The sequence below is a fragment of the Gasterosteus aculeatus genome, chromosome X, assembly GCF_964276395.1.
Source record: "Gasterosteus aculeatus chromosome X, fGasAcu3.hap1.1, whole genome shotgun sequence".
Lineage (NCBI taxonomy): Eukaryota > Metazoa > Chordata > Actinopteri > Perciformes > Gasterosteidae > Gasterosteus > Gasterosteus aculeatus.
Window position 1 is genome coordinate 10,287,298 of NC_135698.1, and position 16,859 is coordinate 10,304,156.

The following is a 16,859-nucleotide window of genomic DNA, read 5'->3' on the forward strand; positions in this document are numbered from 1 at the left end:
ACACACACAGACACTCATGGCGGTTCACGTACAAAGTTTCTCTGTCTCTCTAAATACAAAAATAAAGCTGCTGTAAAACAAACATCAGTACATATTACTACAGGCAGGTATATTATACAATTAAACAGTGTCATAAATTTTAATTAATCAAAAACCACAAAAACAAACGCATTTTAATATGTTCCCAATTTAATGAGTGATACAGAAACAAAACATTTTCTTCCCATATTACAAAAAAATCAATGACAAGTGTTGTACCAACACCTGGCGCATGGAAACTATGAAAACAGAATAAAAATGTTTTCATAGTTCAGAACACCAAAGACGCCTACATCATCATCTCTGCCCGATAATAACAGTCTTTATGAGTGCCACCTGTGACCACGGGGCCAAATCTCAAATGACACCAGTCCCCATATAGAGTCCTACTTTTAGCCGGAGACCCAGATACAGAACTGTGACTGGGGGCAGAAAGTGGAGCAGCATCCCGATGAAGATGGCAGGATTTGAGAGAAGACCTTAACGAGGAAGCACTCATTTCTTCTTCTTCTCATCTTTCTTGGCAGCGTCAGCTTTTTCCTTCTCCTTGTCTTTGTCCTTATCGTCTTTTTTCTCTTTGTCGTCTTTCTTCTCTTTCTTGCCTTCTTCCTTCTCCTGTCCTTCCTTTTTCTCTGCGTCGCGGTTGGAGATCTTGTTGTTGATCAGGTTGTGCAGAGCTACCACGGAGCGTATGAGCGAGGCGAGGTAGACCACCAGCATCTGGTCGTTGGTCTTAAGGTAGAAGGCTTTAGTGAACTCCTGCAAAGATGGAAATGTAACATTTAGGAACCCACAAAATGTCCAAATGAAACAAGCAATAAATTCATTAAATTTCAGAAGCATACTCAGTTCTGCTATGTAATCTTACAGAGATGCTGAGACAATTAAACCAAAAAAGCAGTTAACAACTTACCAGCAGATTTACATCTGGCAGTAAGTTGAAGACGTCCTGCAGCTGGTAGATAATCTGGTGGTTGATGGGAAGTTTTCCTGCCGTCACTCTCTCCAAGTAGGAGCGGATTTCCAACAGCTTGGAGTTGAGACCCTTCAGGCCGTGAACCTGATTTGTGATCCGTTGCGATAGAGTGCCCACTGTGGTGTCCTTGATATCTCTGGATATGAAGGGCATGAGGATGAATATCAGCAGGCGAGGGGTTAACTTTTGTTGGTCCTTTTTGTGTTTTTTCCTCCAAATAAATTAGCAGTAGAGTGGTATACTGCGGTAACTAAAATTACACGCTCAACAGCGTAGCAAAGTGAGTAAATGAAACGTTTGTTCTGTACCTGAGCAGGTGCTCAACACCCACTTCCTCTGCTTCCTCTGCTCCAATCTCGCTGGTGACATGTTCAAATGTCTTGGATGTTGGTGTCCCATCCTATAGTCAAATAAACCAAAAGGTGTTACAAATAATATTTTTTTAAAAACACACAAGGAAAACCACACGGCAGTAAGGACGGTAAACTTTAACTGAGAGGATTTTGTATAAAAAAGAAAATCTCCATAGGCCTTTCCAGTTTAGTGTGGTCAGTTTAAATACAAACTAGTCATGAAACCTATATCATTGTAAAACACCGAACAGGCCAAGATTCACTCACGTCATGAATTTCCTCCACAGAGATGTATGCTTCTGTGGGGAGGCCGAGATCTTTGGGCTTCACATCTATAATGACTAAGACCTGGTAGGATAAAAACCAAAATACATGAGCGACTTATGACATCTCAGTGAATATGAGATGAGCAAAGTTACGCAACAGCAAATCAACATTCAGCTGGATCGAGAAGTTTAACAATTCCATACCGAATTGGTACAGTACTGCTTGATGAGCTCGTTGATGGCGATGTCGTTCTTATGTAGCTTGGGTCCTGTGTGATACCATCCGACTATTCTTTCTCTGGCTGAAAACCAGAAACGGAAGTTATTCATGAGTATAAAATGATGTCACCACTATTGCGTAAAAACAAAACCGAATCACACCGATGTAGGTGGTGTATTACCATTTACTTTCTTGAACATGCCATACATGTTCTCCAAGTAGTCATGGTCCAGGAACCACACCGAGTCATCCCTGTCATCCTCGTCAAATGGCACTAAAGGAACATTGGCAATGAATTAGAGAGAAAATTACAGAATTTACCATATTTCACTTCATAAAGGGCATTAGTGGGTAAAGCAGAATCCCAATGTAAAAATATATCTAATGCATATGGAAATATCTTAAGACGGGCCCTTCACTGATTACAGACACAACTTACTTAGACTTGTCAAATGTACTATGTGGTTTTGGAGGATGTTTTCTACAGTGTTACAAAGGCAGATGATATCATCTGGATTATCAATGTTTAGGATTAAAGAACACACATAACGTCAACATTACAAACTGGGGTACATTAATTACCCTGAACTGAGTGTAAGGCCTGAAGGATCCAGTGGCTTTACAGTATGCATTTCATTAGAGACCTAAACTCAGAACATCTCATGTTGCTTCCGTTTTCCTTTGTAATACTGTTGTGTACTGAACTCCGATCAGCATGCTGTCCTCCTGTCACTCACCAGCAAAACTATTTGAGACGTCAAGAACTTTTTTATGCCAAGATCCGAGGAGGACACCAACCACTCGTTTCTGGTTGCCAACTTTTCCTATTCTGTGGATTGAATTGTCAAATGTACGGAAAACCAGGTTAGATCGCAATAGTATGTCTATCGAATTCCAACAAATATTATACAGTTTTATTAATATGTACATATACACACGCATATGCGTTTTTCAGAACGCCTCAAATTATAAATACGAAGTCGTTCGCTATTAGGTCGTTTAACTAAGCTAATGCCCACATCTTCATGTCATCCATTGCTAACCAAATAACAGAACAAAATGAGTGTTACAATGGGCCACAGCGAGTTCAAATCTTATCATTGGGCACTAATGAGCCCTATTATTGATTAATTTAACGGTTGGACACATTGTTTTCTGACAATAGTTGACGAACTAGACAGACACCACGGAGCTAACTTCAACCTAACTAGCTTGCTCATGTCTGCGTTCACTCTCAACGGGGCTCTGACTCAGCAAGGCTAGCATTAGCTTAGCTTAGCAGCTCCGTTACGCTTTTAGACTTGTGGCTATTCAGCTAGTTCAAAGAAGAACACAAATACTGAAATCACTGACCTGTTAAAGTGATCGACCACGCTGAGCAATACCAGGGGGTGAACGACCACATTTTCTACTGCTAATTCCGGCATTTTCGCAGTGTAGACAACCAGCTCACAAGCCCACCTCGACACAATGACGGCGACGCTACACTTCCGGTTTCGTCTGACGTCGTTTCCGTTTCTCTTGGCAACAGCGAAACGCGCAGAAAAGGCAGAAGAGTTGTCTCACCCGGCCTCACACGCGCACATTCACAGACAGAATGGCTGGGACTGAGCACGTAAGTCATCCGTCTTTAGTCCTGGAGGCGTTTTCTTAAATGTGTTTAACAATGTGTCTATAACGGTGACGTTATTATTGTTCAACGTTGACAATTTAACGACGACGACAACAGAGGACGCCGACAATCAATCATTTTAGCTCCACGTAACTGAAATGTCAATTTTGGGCTTTGTTAACGCGAACTAAACTTTTATAATTTAACTATTAGTTATATTTCATAAGTGTCTGTTTTACTAAATGCCTTTTCCACTCGGCAGGATCAAGTTGAGGAAACACTGAAGAGGATCGAAGCCAATAAATATGTGATTGGAACTATCGTTGTCAACGCAGAGGGTGAGCTAAAAGCCGTTTCCTGCACCTTTACACTACCCTTTTATTGTAAATGTTTTAAAAGTGTGGTCTTTCCAGGTATTCCCATCAGAACAACTTTGGATAACTCCACCACGGTTGTGTATGCACAGCTTTTACGCCACCTCACCATGAAGGCAAGGAACACCGTGAGGGACCTTGACCCTCAGAATGACATTTGCTTTCTCCGAATGCAGACAAAGAAACACAATATCTTGGTTGCACCAGGTGAGTGTCCAGAAGGTGCATTTGTATTGTTGACATAATTTTCTGTAACTTGACCGTGCTGTTGTACTGCAGTTGAATTCCCCTTTTTCTCTTCTTTCTTTTTGTTTCTGCAGAAAACAACTTTCTGCTGATAGTCATCCAGAAGCATGTGAATAGCCTCCGGACATTTCCATGAGAGTCAGCCTTTGTTTTGTGCCATGATGGTGAAAAAAAATGTTTTTACACCGTGTTCTGTTACAGCATTATCCCTAATTGGAACTCATGTTTGTTGCCTTCCTGATTCATTGTTTTACCTTTTTATGTAGTCATATTTCTTTGCTTGTATTGCTTTGTGTTGATATTGAATATTACTGTAAATTAAGCTGCTGGTACAATTCTTACAAGATCATCCATGTTCATTCCGATGGATGACAAATGTAATGGAAACACTCAATAAATGGGGGAAAATAACTAATGCTGACGCTTCGGTACGGATTAACAATTTAAGAAATAAATCAGAATGTATTGACAATGCTTACCCAACTTTGACTTGAAATACTGTGTTACCATTATTCGTGTGGAGTTCTGAACTTCTGATCAAGGAACACTACCATTACCCTCGCCTCTCCTGAGAGTTATAAAGAGTTAACTGGCTAGAGTTTTAAAATAATTGAATAACTAACAGAAATAATAAGCAGTTACAAAGTGAAATAAAGTATGAAATAGTTTAAATATTATATTGCGAAATGGAGAAGTCCCCTCGTCCAGTCTCATATGACCATCACTATTGGTTCACAGGAGGCTTCTGTCTGGTCCTTCTCCAGCTCAGAAGGGGGCGTGTCCATTTTGCTGTTGTCCTATGTGATCGGCTGCACATTCAAACCAAGCTCATGAATTCCTTTCTGCTCCAAAGCATCACATGACTCCCTCCTGGTTCCATCTGATGGCAGAATCAGAAATCCCTCACTGACCTGACCGATCCCTGTTCACTTAATACTGCGGTACATTCAATGATCACACCTCTGGCTTAAAGCTTCGTCATGTAAACATAACATAGCATGCATAATATTATCATCCAATAGCCAGTGCACTTTAATAATAACACATCTTAAATCATCACACCTTAACCATTATGTTTAACTCAGTTCTATGGTCCATATTGGTTTGCCACGCAGGGCTGTCAAACATCCTTTGCTCATACCTGACAGGAGAAAAAACTCCTAAAAAACCCTCTTTGGGGAGAAAATTGGAGAGAAATACATAAAGGACGATTACCATCCATCCCCAGGTTTTAACATTACATCGTGACAGGATGTTAATGTGGGCAATCATGACTTAAATGTCTATAAATTGTGTTTAATTGATATTGCAATTGTCTAACATCACCAAACTACAATTCAAAACACTAAACACTACTATAGGTGTTATAATTTCTACCGCTAGTTGTGCTCTACTGCTTAAATCCCTAACATTAGTGCATTGAATCTGTAAAACAGTTTGAGGTCTAATTTGCTAAAAGAAAACCTGGAAGGGAAGAACCTTTATTTGCAATACTAGCTGTAATATGCAACGTGTGCCTGTGCCTTGTAAGTATAAAGTAGCCTAAAATAGAAAAATCTGAGAGGAGTGGAAGTTCCTCAATATAGTGTTTAAGTACGGTTCGTAAGTAAATGTTCGTTATAACCAACGTCACCGCGTTTATATCTGGATCATTGTGGTCTTTTCCAGGATGACGATGCTCCCATTGTGTATGCCAATTCAACACCTATTTTGGATTTTTGGGGCAATTTTTGAATCAAAGATACAAGATTTGTAAAAGCCAAGAGAAGAACATGTAACTGATAGAAAAAGATTGAAATTTAAAATGTGTGAGGAGTTACAACTTTCCCCAGATTAATGCCAATGACCAATTAGACATTTTACAAATATTTTAATGTAAATTTCCATCAGAATGTACAGCAATATATGTTAATAAATAATTCATCACAATTTTACAGTCCAAATAATACATTACATGAAAACTGATTCAAAATAAAACGCAGGATTTCACAGCAAGTTTAAGGAGGTGGACAAGTGACGCAGGAAAGTCAGATGATTTGATGACATAGCTACTCGTTTGTGCTTGTAGGAACGCGCTCCTGGGACTTCAGCATTCAGAGGACGTTTTGAATTTGTTGTATCAGGCTTGAACAAATGGATCTCATCAAAAGAGAAAAATAGGTTTATTTTTGTCATCTATAGAGAGATAGAGCCATTCAGATGTCACACACGAACAATTCTAAATTATTTTCATATTCAAAATATATTGTATATTAGTTTTGACAGTCCTGAAATTTAATTGAATAATAATCAGGGTTTTTCTGTTTCCTTCACAAAATCTGATCAGTTTTTCCATAATAATTTAAGAAGAAATACCCTTTAGAATGGTGTAAACAATGATGCGGTCGGACAATGTGTCTAAAAGTACTGTTGTTTCGCTCGTGTGATGTCAATAACTAAGAATTTTGTGATGTGCTTAAAAATATCACAACTTTTATTCTCTTCAAGTTTTATCAACATTTATAGGCGTGTGGAGACCGAGGATAGACCATCTGAGCAATCGTCATGATAATGACAGACAAAACCTTTTTCATGTTGTCTACTATCCCCTGTGCATCTTGGTCACATTTCTGAAAACAACTGTCCTAACATCCTTCATTTTCAAAACATTTTTTTATTCTGACCAGCAGCAGTTCAAACGTAACATATGGCTTTGCACAAGAGATGGTTCAAACATTAAAACATACAAAATTCATTGTATATCACAAGTGACATTACCAATGGAAATTTTATTAAACCTCAAAAAACTTCATTGATACCATTTTACCATTAAATAGATAATATCTTTTAGATGTTCTATCCGCTGCGGAAGCTTCACACGCACACAAACTGCTTCAACTGTCAGATTCAGTGCTAAATAGACACTACAATGTTGTACCACACAGAGGACGGTCAAGTGTTTCCTCCAATTCCACTTCAAGTGCATCCTAGCGAGTTTAAGGCCTGAGGTGTGCGTTGATTCCTTGACTCATTCTTCCTTCTTTGAGTCAGAGCAAGTGACTCCTGCACACTTACTCTCTTCTTTATTGCTGTCCAGAGAGGCTACAGATGTGTGCCAAGAGACGCATCTCATTAGTGTGAATCCCTACAGTTTATGCAAAAATATCCTTAAAGCTGGGGACTCGTGGGACAGGTAAGGGTAACGGAGGAAGAAGGTGTTATCGACCAATAATAACAATCAATCGGCAGAACGAGAGAGAGACAGGGACGCACGCGATCACCATGGTTTAGGGATACCGTGGCAAACTTGGCAGGTGATCAGTTGAATCTGGAACCAGACGGGAAACATAACCGATTGGCCACACGAGACGAGGGTTGGCTCCCTCAAGCTCTCCGAGTGCAGAGGGATCTGGCTCCAGTTTGTCTTGTTACTGGTTTGTTGGTGTCAGAGGTGTATCCGCCTGGGAGTTGGTGTCAGAGGTCACCTCGGCATGTGCCCGTTGACTTGCCCCCTGCCCCATTGGATGTTCGGTAGTGTCAAACACCTCCTGAAGTGCTCAAGCTGGGCCTGAAGTCTGTCCCTCTCCTCTCTCACCTTCTGCCTCTGACTCACCAGGTCCTGGCAAATGAAGGGCAGACATGAGTCTCATTACAGAACCATGACTTTCTGCTACATCACTAACAAACAATCAATAATAACAATAAAAGAGGAAAGTACAAAATTGTGCTCGCAGATACGTTGTCAGATACTTACGCCCATAGTGAGAGTGAGCTGCTCGGCGGTTCTGGTCAGATTGTAATTCTGTGCTTCAAGTCTTTTACACTGACTGTGAAGAACATGCCTCTCTACACTCCATTCTGTGCGGAGAGAAACCACAAGCGAGGAGAAATTACATTCATTCTAATACCCCTTTCACATGATGATGATAAGGGGAATAGTGGAGTCCATTGACAGACACTAAACCGATCGGACACCGACTCACCATCCACATACTCGTGGTAGGCCTCAAAGATAGCTTCAATACCCTGCCACTTCCTCGGAGCTTCTTCCATCTCCACCTCATCGCTTTCCTCCTCCTGACCAGACTCTTCCTCGTCCTCATCAGACAGGTCTTCGCGTGGTCCTGGAGTGTCCCTGCCGGCTGCAAGGGGGTGGAAGTGATAGCCGTTGATCTGTCCGTGCTGAAGCGCGTGGATAAGAGGATACGGAGTGGATGAGTTTTTTAGTTGAGAGACGCTGTGAGGCATCGCGCCGTCCTCTGGGCCACAGCTCGAGACTCCTTAGAAGAAATGAGTGAGACAAAAAGGGCCAAGTCAGTCTTTTCAGCCAAGATTGGTTACTACTAACATGAATGTCAATTTGGAGAATGTTGCACATAAACACCACTAGGTGGCAGAAAATTGTCATTTTAAAGTTCACCATCAGGCCTTAATGGTCCTGCACCTAAGGGAGAGAGAGAGGCTGACCTTTGTTCTGCAGTGTGCTATGTGTGGACTGCAGCACGGCCTGGTGGAAGTGCTGAGCAAAAGCCTCCGGTGCAAACCTCTCCCAGGGCCAATTCCGTCCATTCTGCACCGGATTGGATTCTTTTTTGTGTGGGGAAGCAACGGCGTTCTGGAGGCCCTGGAGCTTCCTGTTTGGCTGAGCCTCCGTGAATTCGGCCTTTTCAGGGTGGGGGTTCAAAGGTGGCGGATTGCGGGACGTGTGGGTGTTCACGGAGGGTTTGAATGTGTCATCATGGGCGAGCTGTCTGGGTTTGTGTAAATAGGGAGGGGAGGGGCTGGGGGAGTCTGGGTACTGGTGTCCATTTGATTGACTCAGCAAAGAGGCCGATGTGGAGTTGTCATCACCTGAAAATACATTTACAAAAGCTCCTTAGAAAGATGTTTTTCTGTGTTAAATAAGTGTATACGAGTGTGTGTGTGTGTGTGTATTTGCTGAAGCGTCTGTGTGTCTTACCAGTTAAGTTAGCAGGAGGACTGCTACACGGAGGTAAAGGGTTATATCTGAGTGTGTCTAATGTCACAGTCTTCCTTTGAATGGCCTTCAGCAGCCCCTCAGTCCTTTCCTTATCTACACAGAAAATGACAGAATGAGAACATCTGTCATTCATATTGCTTAAAATATTGACCGGCACAAGGAATTGACGGAAAAGGGTCAGCAAATGGGTGGCTTGAGAATACAACACAATAGACAGCCACAGATAACATATTTAATACCCCTTTCACCTGAAAATATCACGTTATTTTCAGAGGAGCAGATTGGTCTGTACAGATGTTGGCCCAGATTGTATGTTGGTCTTTCTGGTTTATGTAGTTTACAGTAAAATTTCTGACATGCCGTTTTCAATAAATCCATTTTTGTGTGTATATCTATGTTTTTAGATTAATTAGTATTAGTTTAACATTTAAATTCATACATTTTAGCAGAAACAGGGTGAAAACTACCCTCACTGGAGGACGTAGAAGATCCTGCCACACCCTCCTCCTAAGATGCTTCTTAACTTTCATTCCTCCCACTGCTCCTACAACCTCGGTAAATAACAAAACTGAGTGTAACTAAGTGTGTTATTTCTCCACAGAGAATCCCACTTCCACTCTGGAGAGAGCGAGTAACACCTAGGATGCTGTTACCTCTCTTCTGCTGTGGGCTGACGTGGGAGAGGTTGAACATAAGGAGGAAGTCTTTTTTGTCGTGCAGTTCAGGGGTGCAGTCCATCTGCTCTGCAGAGTACGGCGTAGTTAAGGGAGCCGGAGGTGCCGAAGGCGACGGGGCCTTCCTCTTGCTCCGCGCGGCCGGCGGAGAGGGGCTGCGCTCTCGCATCATCCTCCTCCTCTTTCGCCTTTTCCTCAGCAGAAGCTCGTCGCGATGGGCCAGCGTGGTCAGACCGCACGCGCGCAGGAAATCCACTTTCTTCGAACAGAGACATTTGGACGGGTGAGTATCACTCTAACAAACACTTTTCAAACTCTGTATTCACATGGGAAGTCTGCCGTGTTTATGCACCTCGGAGGACGTGTCGAGTTTGAGCGGGGGCTGTTCCGTCACTCTCCTCAAATGAGCTTTTACCTCCTCCTCGTCGCTCTCATCGTACGACTCGTCCAGTTCATAGTAATAACCTGTGGAGAGAGAAGTTTTAGGTGTGTGTAGATATCTCCTCTGCCTGCCCACGAACCCATCCTCTTTCCACCTCTGCGCCTCTTTACGCTCCATCATTCTGCTCACCTCCCTCTCGGGCCTCCCTCCTCTTCTTCTCCTCCAGGTCCAGTTTGCTGAGCAGCTGGCGGTGCTGCTGGAGAACCTCGTCATACACCAGTACGCTGCTGGGCAGCTTACCCTGTCGCTCCCTTACCGGAGGCGGAGAAGCGGCCCGACACCGCCCCACCAGTTCAGCACCGGCGCGGGGAACAGACGGGGGCTCCATGGGCCTCTTGTGGAGGTTGTTGATGTGATGGCGGTGATAGAGGCTCTGGATGGCTCGGTCCTGGTCTGCTTGGTTCCAGGAACCTGCTTCTTGTAAACTAGCTCCCCTCATTGAGGTGTACCGCTCTGTGACCTCCGTCCGCCTTCTGCCTCCGTCTTCCTGCTTCTCCCCCCAGTTTACCGTCGGCCTGTCGGCTCTGGTCAGTCCTGGAGGCGGCCGGCTTGGCGGGGTCGGAGGGTTCAGTTTTCTGCGGGAGTCGGAGGGGGTGTTGACGAAGGAGGCCGGGTTCCACAGTGCGGTCAAAGGGGCAGGAGGATGGGGACCTTTAGGGGAGATAAGGGGAGGTGGAGCACCGAGGCAGGGAGGTACGTCTTTGCTTCCTGAGTTCTGATGGACTGAATGGGTTCTGTGGAATAAATGAGATTTAACTTCCATTTTTATTTAAGGCCTCAAAGCACAGAGTGACATTGCAGAGGTATACAATTGTGTTTTTTAAATAATTATTTGGCCATTTTCACCTGTGACTGTCTCTTTTCAGCTCCATCCGTTTCCCAGGTGACCTGAGGCCCATCTCCAGCGGAGCGTCCCTCTCATTCCCTTGTCCTCGTTGCCGTGTCAACCACGCCGCCTCACTAGCCCTCTGAGTCATCATGGCAGCTGCCAGAGCTCCATGGATCCCCCCAGCAGCAGCAGCGTGATGCTTCCCCAAGTGAGAAGGCACCAGGCTGGGCACAGGGTGTGGGATGGAGCCCCTGGAGGGGTGAAGGCCCGGCTGCAGGGACATAGGTTTGTGTGCTGGGAAACACGGGTGCTCAGAGTCCTTGGTTTTGTCTGGAGAAACAGAGGAGTTTGGAAACCATTCATTTATTTTAGATCACTGTGTGTGTGTGTGTGTGTGTGTACACATTTTGAGATTTGTCACACCGTATCTTAATTATAGTGTTCTGAAACGGAACAAGATGATGGATCATGGAATGAAAAAACATAACTAAAAGTACAAATGTGCATGCAGGGTTCTGTGGGGGGGTCAATCCTTGTATTTAATTGAATTTCAATGCATCCACACTTTATGTATTTATGCATAAGCTTTAAAAAAACAAAAGATTGGAGCGTGCTATATTTCAGGCGTAAATGTAGGGAGAGCAAGAACTCAGACTAAAAGCAATATTTTGCAATTGCATTTTTTGCAATATTCATGAGGAAACACAAGATCGGACCGAAAAAACGTAGTCTAAGGATTTTTAAATCTGCAGCTGCACCAGTTGGATGAAAAGAACAATAAATATTTAAAGAAGCGGGCACTACGATGGGGTGGTATAAATAATCTGACTGATTTCATCGCTCCGTGCTTCCACAACTGTAGTTTGATCTTTCTGTCTGGACCAAAACATAAATTATACTGTATCGCATTTTAGTTGTGCTTTGATTGCTGTTCACAATGAGCTTTGTGCAAACAAAGCCATATGAGTAAACATAAAGTTATACAGACTGACAGGTCGGCAGGACCGACCACTGTGCCATGAATAATACACCTTGTCTTTATCCATTGACAGTACATTGAATGTCAATCTGGTACAGAGAAAAGCACCAATAGAAAGTGAATGTAGCATAGCTGACACACTGACCCAGTGTTGAACATTTAAGAGAAATGATCTGTACATTTCTAATCAGAATGACTTGGTTTAAGATTTTGCCCAGAATTATGATATGTGTTGTATAGAATTGTAAAATCTCGTATTAAGATGTGCTAGAGGACAGGACAGTCATAAGTAATTGTTTGAGGGCCTATACCAAATTACATGGAGATCTTTCTATCACAGTGGGTGTCTGGCTGTGTTTGTGCATCTGCATCTGTGCGTGCATGCATGTGTGTGTGTGTGTATTGGTGTGTAGGTACCCAGTCTGTTCGTGGTCAGCCTCTCCCCTGGCCTGGCCCTGTCCTCCGGTGGTGCCCTCCGAGCCTGCAGCTCAGCCAGGTAGTGGTTTTCGGCTGCTCTGACCATCTGCTGCTGTCTCTCCCTCTGCCTCTCCTTCTGCCTGTCCAGCTCTCTCTCCCGCTCCTCCTCCCTCTCTCTCTCCCTCTCCCTCTCCCGCTCCAGCCCGGCCTCGCGCTCCCTTTCTTTCTCTCGTTCGCGCTCTTGCTCTCTCTCTCGCTGGCGGAGATCATTCTCCATCTGCAGCCTGTGGGGGAGGTTGACAAGTATGAACGCACACACACACACACACACACACACACACATACACAAACACGGGGGGAGAAGGTGAGAGATGCAACACCCAACACGAGGCAGATATTAACCAGACACTGGTGAACCTCACACAAACATTTTGTGCTCAAACACACACACACACATACACTTGCAGAAACACACTAAAATATTCCCACACTCTCTCCACTTACCATGAGGAAAATAATCCATACACAGCATGACTGAGCAAGAGCAGATGAACACTTAATAGGTATCCACAGGAAAAGGACACACGCGCACACACACAGCAGAACGCATTCAGCAGCAATCAATATCACACAAACAAAGATACAGGATACGCGAGAGCCATTACAGAAGTAGACTATAATACCATCCATTTCAAACACAAACATCTCCCCCCTTGTATTATGACAAATGGAAACGATGTGCATTGTGAAAGTGAGAAAGAATATGAAGAAAATGAAAAGAAATGGGGGTAAAAGAGACATTCAGTGTGTGTATATGCATGAGTTTGCAGTGTGTGTGTGTGTGTGTGTGTGTGTGTGTGAAGGGCAGCATGTGTGAAGAGTGTATATTAGGCACTGTGGGGTGTGTGCTAAAAATATCACACACTCAGCAACCTGTGCCTTCCCTGCAGAGAGAGATTACACAGCCCAGAGAGACAGAGAGAGAAAGAGAGTTGCACGTGCACGTGCATGTGTGTTACCTTTCAGCCAGCGCCGCCGTGTGGTTCAGTTCTCCGGGGTAGCGGCCTCCAGGCATGTGCAAGTGGAGGGCAGAGTGGTGGAGAGGAGAGAAGGCGCCTCCTCCAGGTACAGAGTAGAACTGCGAGCGTAGCGCGGAGAGACACATGGTCTCCTCCATCCTGTGACAGACACACGGACAGATGGACCAGGCCAAACAAGTCAGACTCTATCTGCGCATGCCAAGTGTGGAGAAGGTGGACGATGTGATACTTAATATGTGACGGTGAAGGTGACGCTGCAGCAGTGAAGGTCAAAAGATGATGATGTTCGTATGGAGGTATTTTAGGAGGTTTTGTGGGGTAATTTCGAGAAATATGAAAGGAAATGGCAGCTAATCCTGGTTGTTAGCAGCATGGACCATTTTTTCATTATAGAATAGTAAGTAGGGAGGCGGACATCCCAGTTGGTCCCCTGTACACCTTCATCCACACAGCTTTGGATAGACTGTATTTTGAACTGTTCTTTAAACGTGGTCTTATTAAAACATTGATTAAAACATTTTGATTGTTTAATGAAAGTATACCGACTTTAAACAACCAGTCAGTTGAATTCATTCACCTTCCATTGGAAATTGTTTTAACATGAATACTGACTCAATCAACTCCTGAAAAAAGCAGGAACGTACGGTGGTTGTGTACTCATGAGAGGAAAGTATGATGATTTTTTTGTTATGTGCAGTTAAGTTGTTAAGTTGGCATTGAATCGCTGGTAGTGTTACCTTGGATGATCAACAGAGCAGCTAACTTTTCAAAAATTCCTGTTAAAGCATGTTGTTTAACAACCTCACCTCTATTGTAAGTGATGCACTCCGACTAACTGCTTGTTCCAGCACTTCATTTAAGCTTTAAAACACTCCTAATGAGAGACAAACCGCACTTTTAATCCAACGTCTTGACTTGATTGTAATGAAAACTAAAATGACGTGGGCGTCTAGGAGAAGTGTCTGTGAGAGGTTAGGCGTTGAGATTCTCAGGTGCTATCGCTACCTTGGTAAGGACAGCGGGTGGTGCATGTAGGCAGGATGATAGTAAGCAGCGGCGGCTGCGGCGTGGGCCGCGGCAGCTTGCTCCAAACTCATGGGTAGAGAGGTCAGCCGGAGGTCATCCGACGTGCCAAACGGCCGCAGCGCTCTCAGGTACTCCTCCTGGATGGCGCTCGAGGGAACCGCGGGGTGCATCTGCCCAGGCAAACTGCAGAACAAGTGCACGCGGCGTTAGTCTAAATCTGTTTAACGTCCCCTTAAACGGGTATGAATACCAAATACGGTCCAACTCTGGGTGTATGGTTGCACTTACCTGAGGCTCTGCATTCTGGGGTCCTGCATGACTGAGCTAGGGGTGAGGCCGAAGGGGTGAGCCAGGGGGTGACGAGAGGGGGTCGGAGGAGTCCTCTTATCCTGTTGTGTCTGGGTGTTCTCGGCCCCCAACCGCTCTCTACCGAGTCCCTGAACACTCAGATCAACCTGACAGACACACAGAGAGAGCAGATATTACTATACATATATATACACATATGTTTGCTATATTGAAACTGGGTGGGAAAAAAGTTCAGGGAAAGTGATGAGGAAAAATGAGTCGAAGCAAAGCCCCCCGAGCTGCACCCAGAGGCTCAGCAGAGTGGAAAAGTGGGCCTGATATGTCATAGCAAGTCAAGATCAAAGTGGAAAGATGATCCTAATATATGGCCAACTGCGTTCTCTCTCTCCCTCTCAGAGGATTCGGTCACCACAAAGTCCTTAATTGCTTATAACACATATAATTCCAAGCTTCGAATTACAAACATGACAAAATTATAAATCACAAAAAGATATTTCGCGGGCTCGGCTTAGCCCTCTTAGGTTCTTTAATATGGCATGTCTCATTAATTTACTCTTGGTTTAAAGCGCCTCACACTATCATCTTGTGCAGATCACCTTTTAGAAGTCCACAGCAGTAGAAAGGGAGAGAGAGTGGCGGACCTGACTACTGTTCCACTGACCAACATACTGACGTCAGCTGCGTCACACTGCCTACGCGGCTAAAAAAAACACAGCATTGTGATAAAAATTCTCAACTTCTCCACTATGTAGATGGAACAGCTGCCAGAAAACCTTTGACTATAATACATCAATCACATTTCCATGATAATGCTTCATATCCTGTTGCCAGAGCAACGGCCGGAGGTCAGACAGACCGTGGACAATCCACAAACAAATTACCTCTCCCAGCAACAGCTGATCGGCTACCTTAGTTCTGTTCAAAACTTGCAGAGAAATATCTGTGCTTTGAATATGTTTGAATAGTTTTGAATGGGTCACTCATGAAAAGCAGATTCAAACCAGTGTCGGGCTGTCTCTCTCTCTCTCTCTCTCTCTCTCACTCTCTCTCTCTCTCTCACTCTCACTCTATCATTCGGCAATATCCATTGGTTAAGAATAAGAGGGGGAGGGCGACGACACACGGAGGGTCTGGAAAGTAGCCATCACATTCCTCGACCTCTGACCCTGCAGACAGCCAACTGCCTCCACAGATGCAGCAATAAACACACATAAACAGTGTGTGTCTTTGGCTGCATACAGTACTGAATCTATGCAAAGATTTAGAGCCCTCTCATCTCACTCCGTCACTCTCCTGCTCATTCTTCCTCCCCTTCTTTCTTAACACCTCATTCTCTGTTTTCCTGCCTCCCTCCCTCTCTGCATGTCTGAATAGGAGCCCCAGGCAGGCCGAGCCACAGAGCGGTCTTTGTGAAGGGGGAGAAAGGCAGCTCTGATCCAGGGGGAAGTGGCTACTGTGGGGGCTCACCCCTGCATTGTGTGAGGGGCCTGGTTCCTCGCTCCACCTTAAATGCGTTCGCACACCCACAAGCAAACACATCCATAGACAAACACACACACATACATACACTGGTCCCTCTTCACATCGTGAGCCTTTTGTGGTGAAGGGTCAAGTACACGCACACACATGTGCACGCATACACTCACACACACGCACAAACACTGCAGGAAGCTGAACACAATACGTGCCAGTCTCTGCAGCCTTCAGTGTTTCTTTACAAACCCCTCATGTGTTGCTGCAAGAGACATGGACTGATTAGTGAGAGGAAGAGGGGTGAGGCAGAGGGGTGGAAGCATGGAAATGAAAGAATGAGACAAGACAGAGAAAATGAGAGGGAGGGAGGGGGGGGGTAGAGAGACAGAAATGGAGGGATGGCTGGGTTTGACAGTTTGATGTTGACAAGCACTGGAACTATTTCTTTAATGGAGGGAGCAGCAGCAGGGCGGATGAAGGAAACCGAAAGAGACAGACGACTCATCGGTGCCGAGAGAGAGAGAGAGAGAGAGAGAGAGAGAGAGAGAGAGAGGGGAGAAACCAGCAATACAAAGGAACCAAACGAACAGACACACAGCGAGAGCGGCAGATGTCCGGGCTCAA

The 16,859-nt window shown here is 44.4% G+C and overlaps 3 protein-coding genes across 8 annotated transcripts in view; 1 reads left to right on the plus strand and 2 right to left on the minus strand.

Moving 5' to 3' along the window:
• Nucleotides 1-171: 171 nt before the first annotated feature.
• On the minus strand, nucleotides 172-3,342 carry LOC120809518 (26S proteasome non-ATPase regulatory subunit 7). Its single transcript, XM_040163364.2, has 8 exons — nucleotides 3,208-3,342; nucleotides 2,592-2,683; nucleotides 2,036-2,128; nucleotides 1,839-1,936; nucleotides 1,636-1,716; nucleotides 1,324-1,415; nucleotides 953-1,151; nucleotides 172-798 (listed from the first exon to the last, which is right to left on the minus strand). The coding sequence occupies exons 1-8, from the start codon at nucleotides 3,279-3,281 to the stop codon at nucleotides 535-537; spliced, it is 993 nt and encodes a 330-aa protein (XP_040019298.1). The 5' UTR covers nucleotides 3,282-3,342; the 3' UTR covers nucleotides 172-534.
• On the plus strand, nucleotides 3,290-4,558 carry LOC120809519 (dynein light chain roadblock-type 2). Its single transcript, XM_040163365.2, has 4 exons — nucleotides 3,290-3,469; nucleotides 3,729-3,804; nucleotides 3,880-4,047; nucleotides 4,161-4,558. The coding sequence occupies exons 1-4, from the start codon at nucleotides 3,452-3,454 to the stop codon at nucleotides 4,220-4,222; spliced, it is 324 nt and encodes a 107-aa protein (XP_040019299.1). The 5' UTR covers nucleotides 3,290-3,451; the 3' UTR covers nucleotides 4,223-4,558.
• A 1,381-nt stretch (nucleotides 4,559-5,939) lies between these two features.
• LOC120809343 (genetic suppressor element 1) overlaps nucleotides 5,940-16,859 on the minus strand; it is a 31,729-nt gene continuing 20,809 nt past the window's right edge. For all 6 annotated transcript variants that reach the window (XM_040163062.2, XM_040163063.2, XM_078082680.1 and 3 more), the window contains exons 4-16: nucleotides 14,742-14,908; nucleotides 14,433-14,636; nucleotides 13,407-13,565; nucleotides 12,388-12,671; nucleotides 11,009-11,321; nucleotides 10,292-10,896; nucleotides 10,073-10,185; nucleotides 9,700-9,979; nucleotides 9,026-9,139; nucleotides 8,533-8,916; nucleotides 8,049-8,345; nucleotides 7,820-7,923; nucleotides 5,940-7,684 (exon numbers count right to left, since the gene is read on the minus strand). In XM_040163062.2, coding sequence (XP_040018996.2) covers nucleotides 7,547-7,684; nucleotides 7,820-7,923; nucleotides 8,049-8,345; nucleotides 8,533-8,916; nucleotides 9,026-9,139; nucleotides 9,700-9,979; nucleotides 10,073-10,185; nucleotides 10,292-10,896; nucleotides 11,009-11,321; nucleotides 12,388-12,671; nucleotides 13,407-13,565; nucleotides 14,433-14,636; nucleotides 14,742-14,908 — 3,162 coding nt within the window. In that variant the 3' untranslated portion in view covers nucleotides 5,940-7,546. The remainder of the gene's footprint in view (nucleotides 7,685-7,819; nucleotides 7,924-8,048; nucleotides 8,346-8,532; nucleotides 8,917-9,025; nucleotides 9,140-9,699; nucleotides 9,980-10,072; nucleotides 10,186-10,291; nucleotides 10,897-11,008; nucleotides 11,322-12,387; nucleotides 12,672-13,406; nucleotides 13,566-14,432; nucleotides 14,637-14,741; nucleotides 14,909-16,859) is intronic.

What these genes read in the sequence shown, in the direction of transcription:
- LOC120809518 (XM_040163364.2), bottom strand. Translation starts at nt 3,281, where the DNA reads ATGCCGGAATTAGCAGTAGAAAATGTGGTCGTTCACCCCCTGGTATTG. An exon ending in GTGGTCGATCACTTTAACAG is followed by an intron (nt 2,684 to 3,207) that starts GTCAGTGATTTC and finishes TTCAATCCACAG; the next exon opens with AATAGGAAAAGTTGGCAACC. An exon ending in CTGTGGAGGAAATTCATGAC is followed by an intron (nt 1,416 to 1,635) that starts GTGAGTGAATCT and finishes ATTTGACTATAG; the next exon opens with GATGGGACACCAACATCCAA.
- LOC120809519 (XM_040163365.2), top strand. An exon ending in TATCGTTGTCAACGCAGAGG is followed by an intron (nt 3,805 to 3,879) that starts GTGAGCTAAAAG and finishes TGGTCTTTCCAG; the next exon opens with GTATTCCCATCAGAACAACT. An exon ending in CAATATCTTGGTTGCACCAG is followed by an intron (nt 4,048 to 4,160) that starts GTGAGTGTCCAG and finishes TTGTTTCTGCAG; the next exon opens with AAAACAACTTTCTGCTGATA.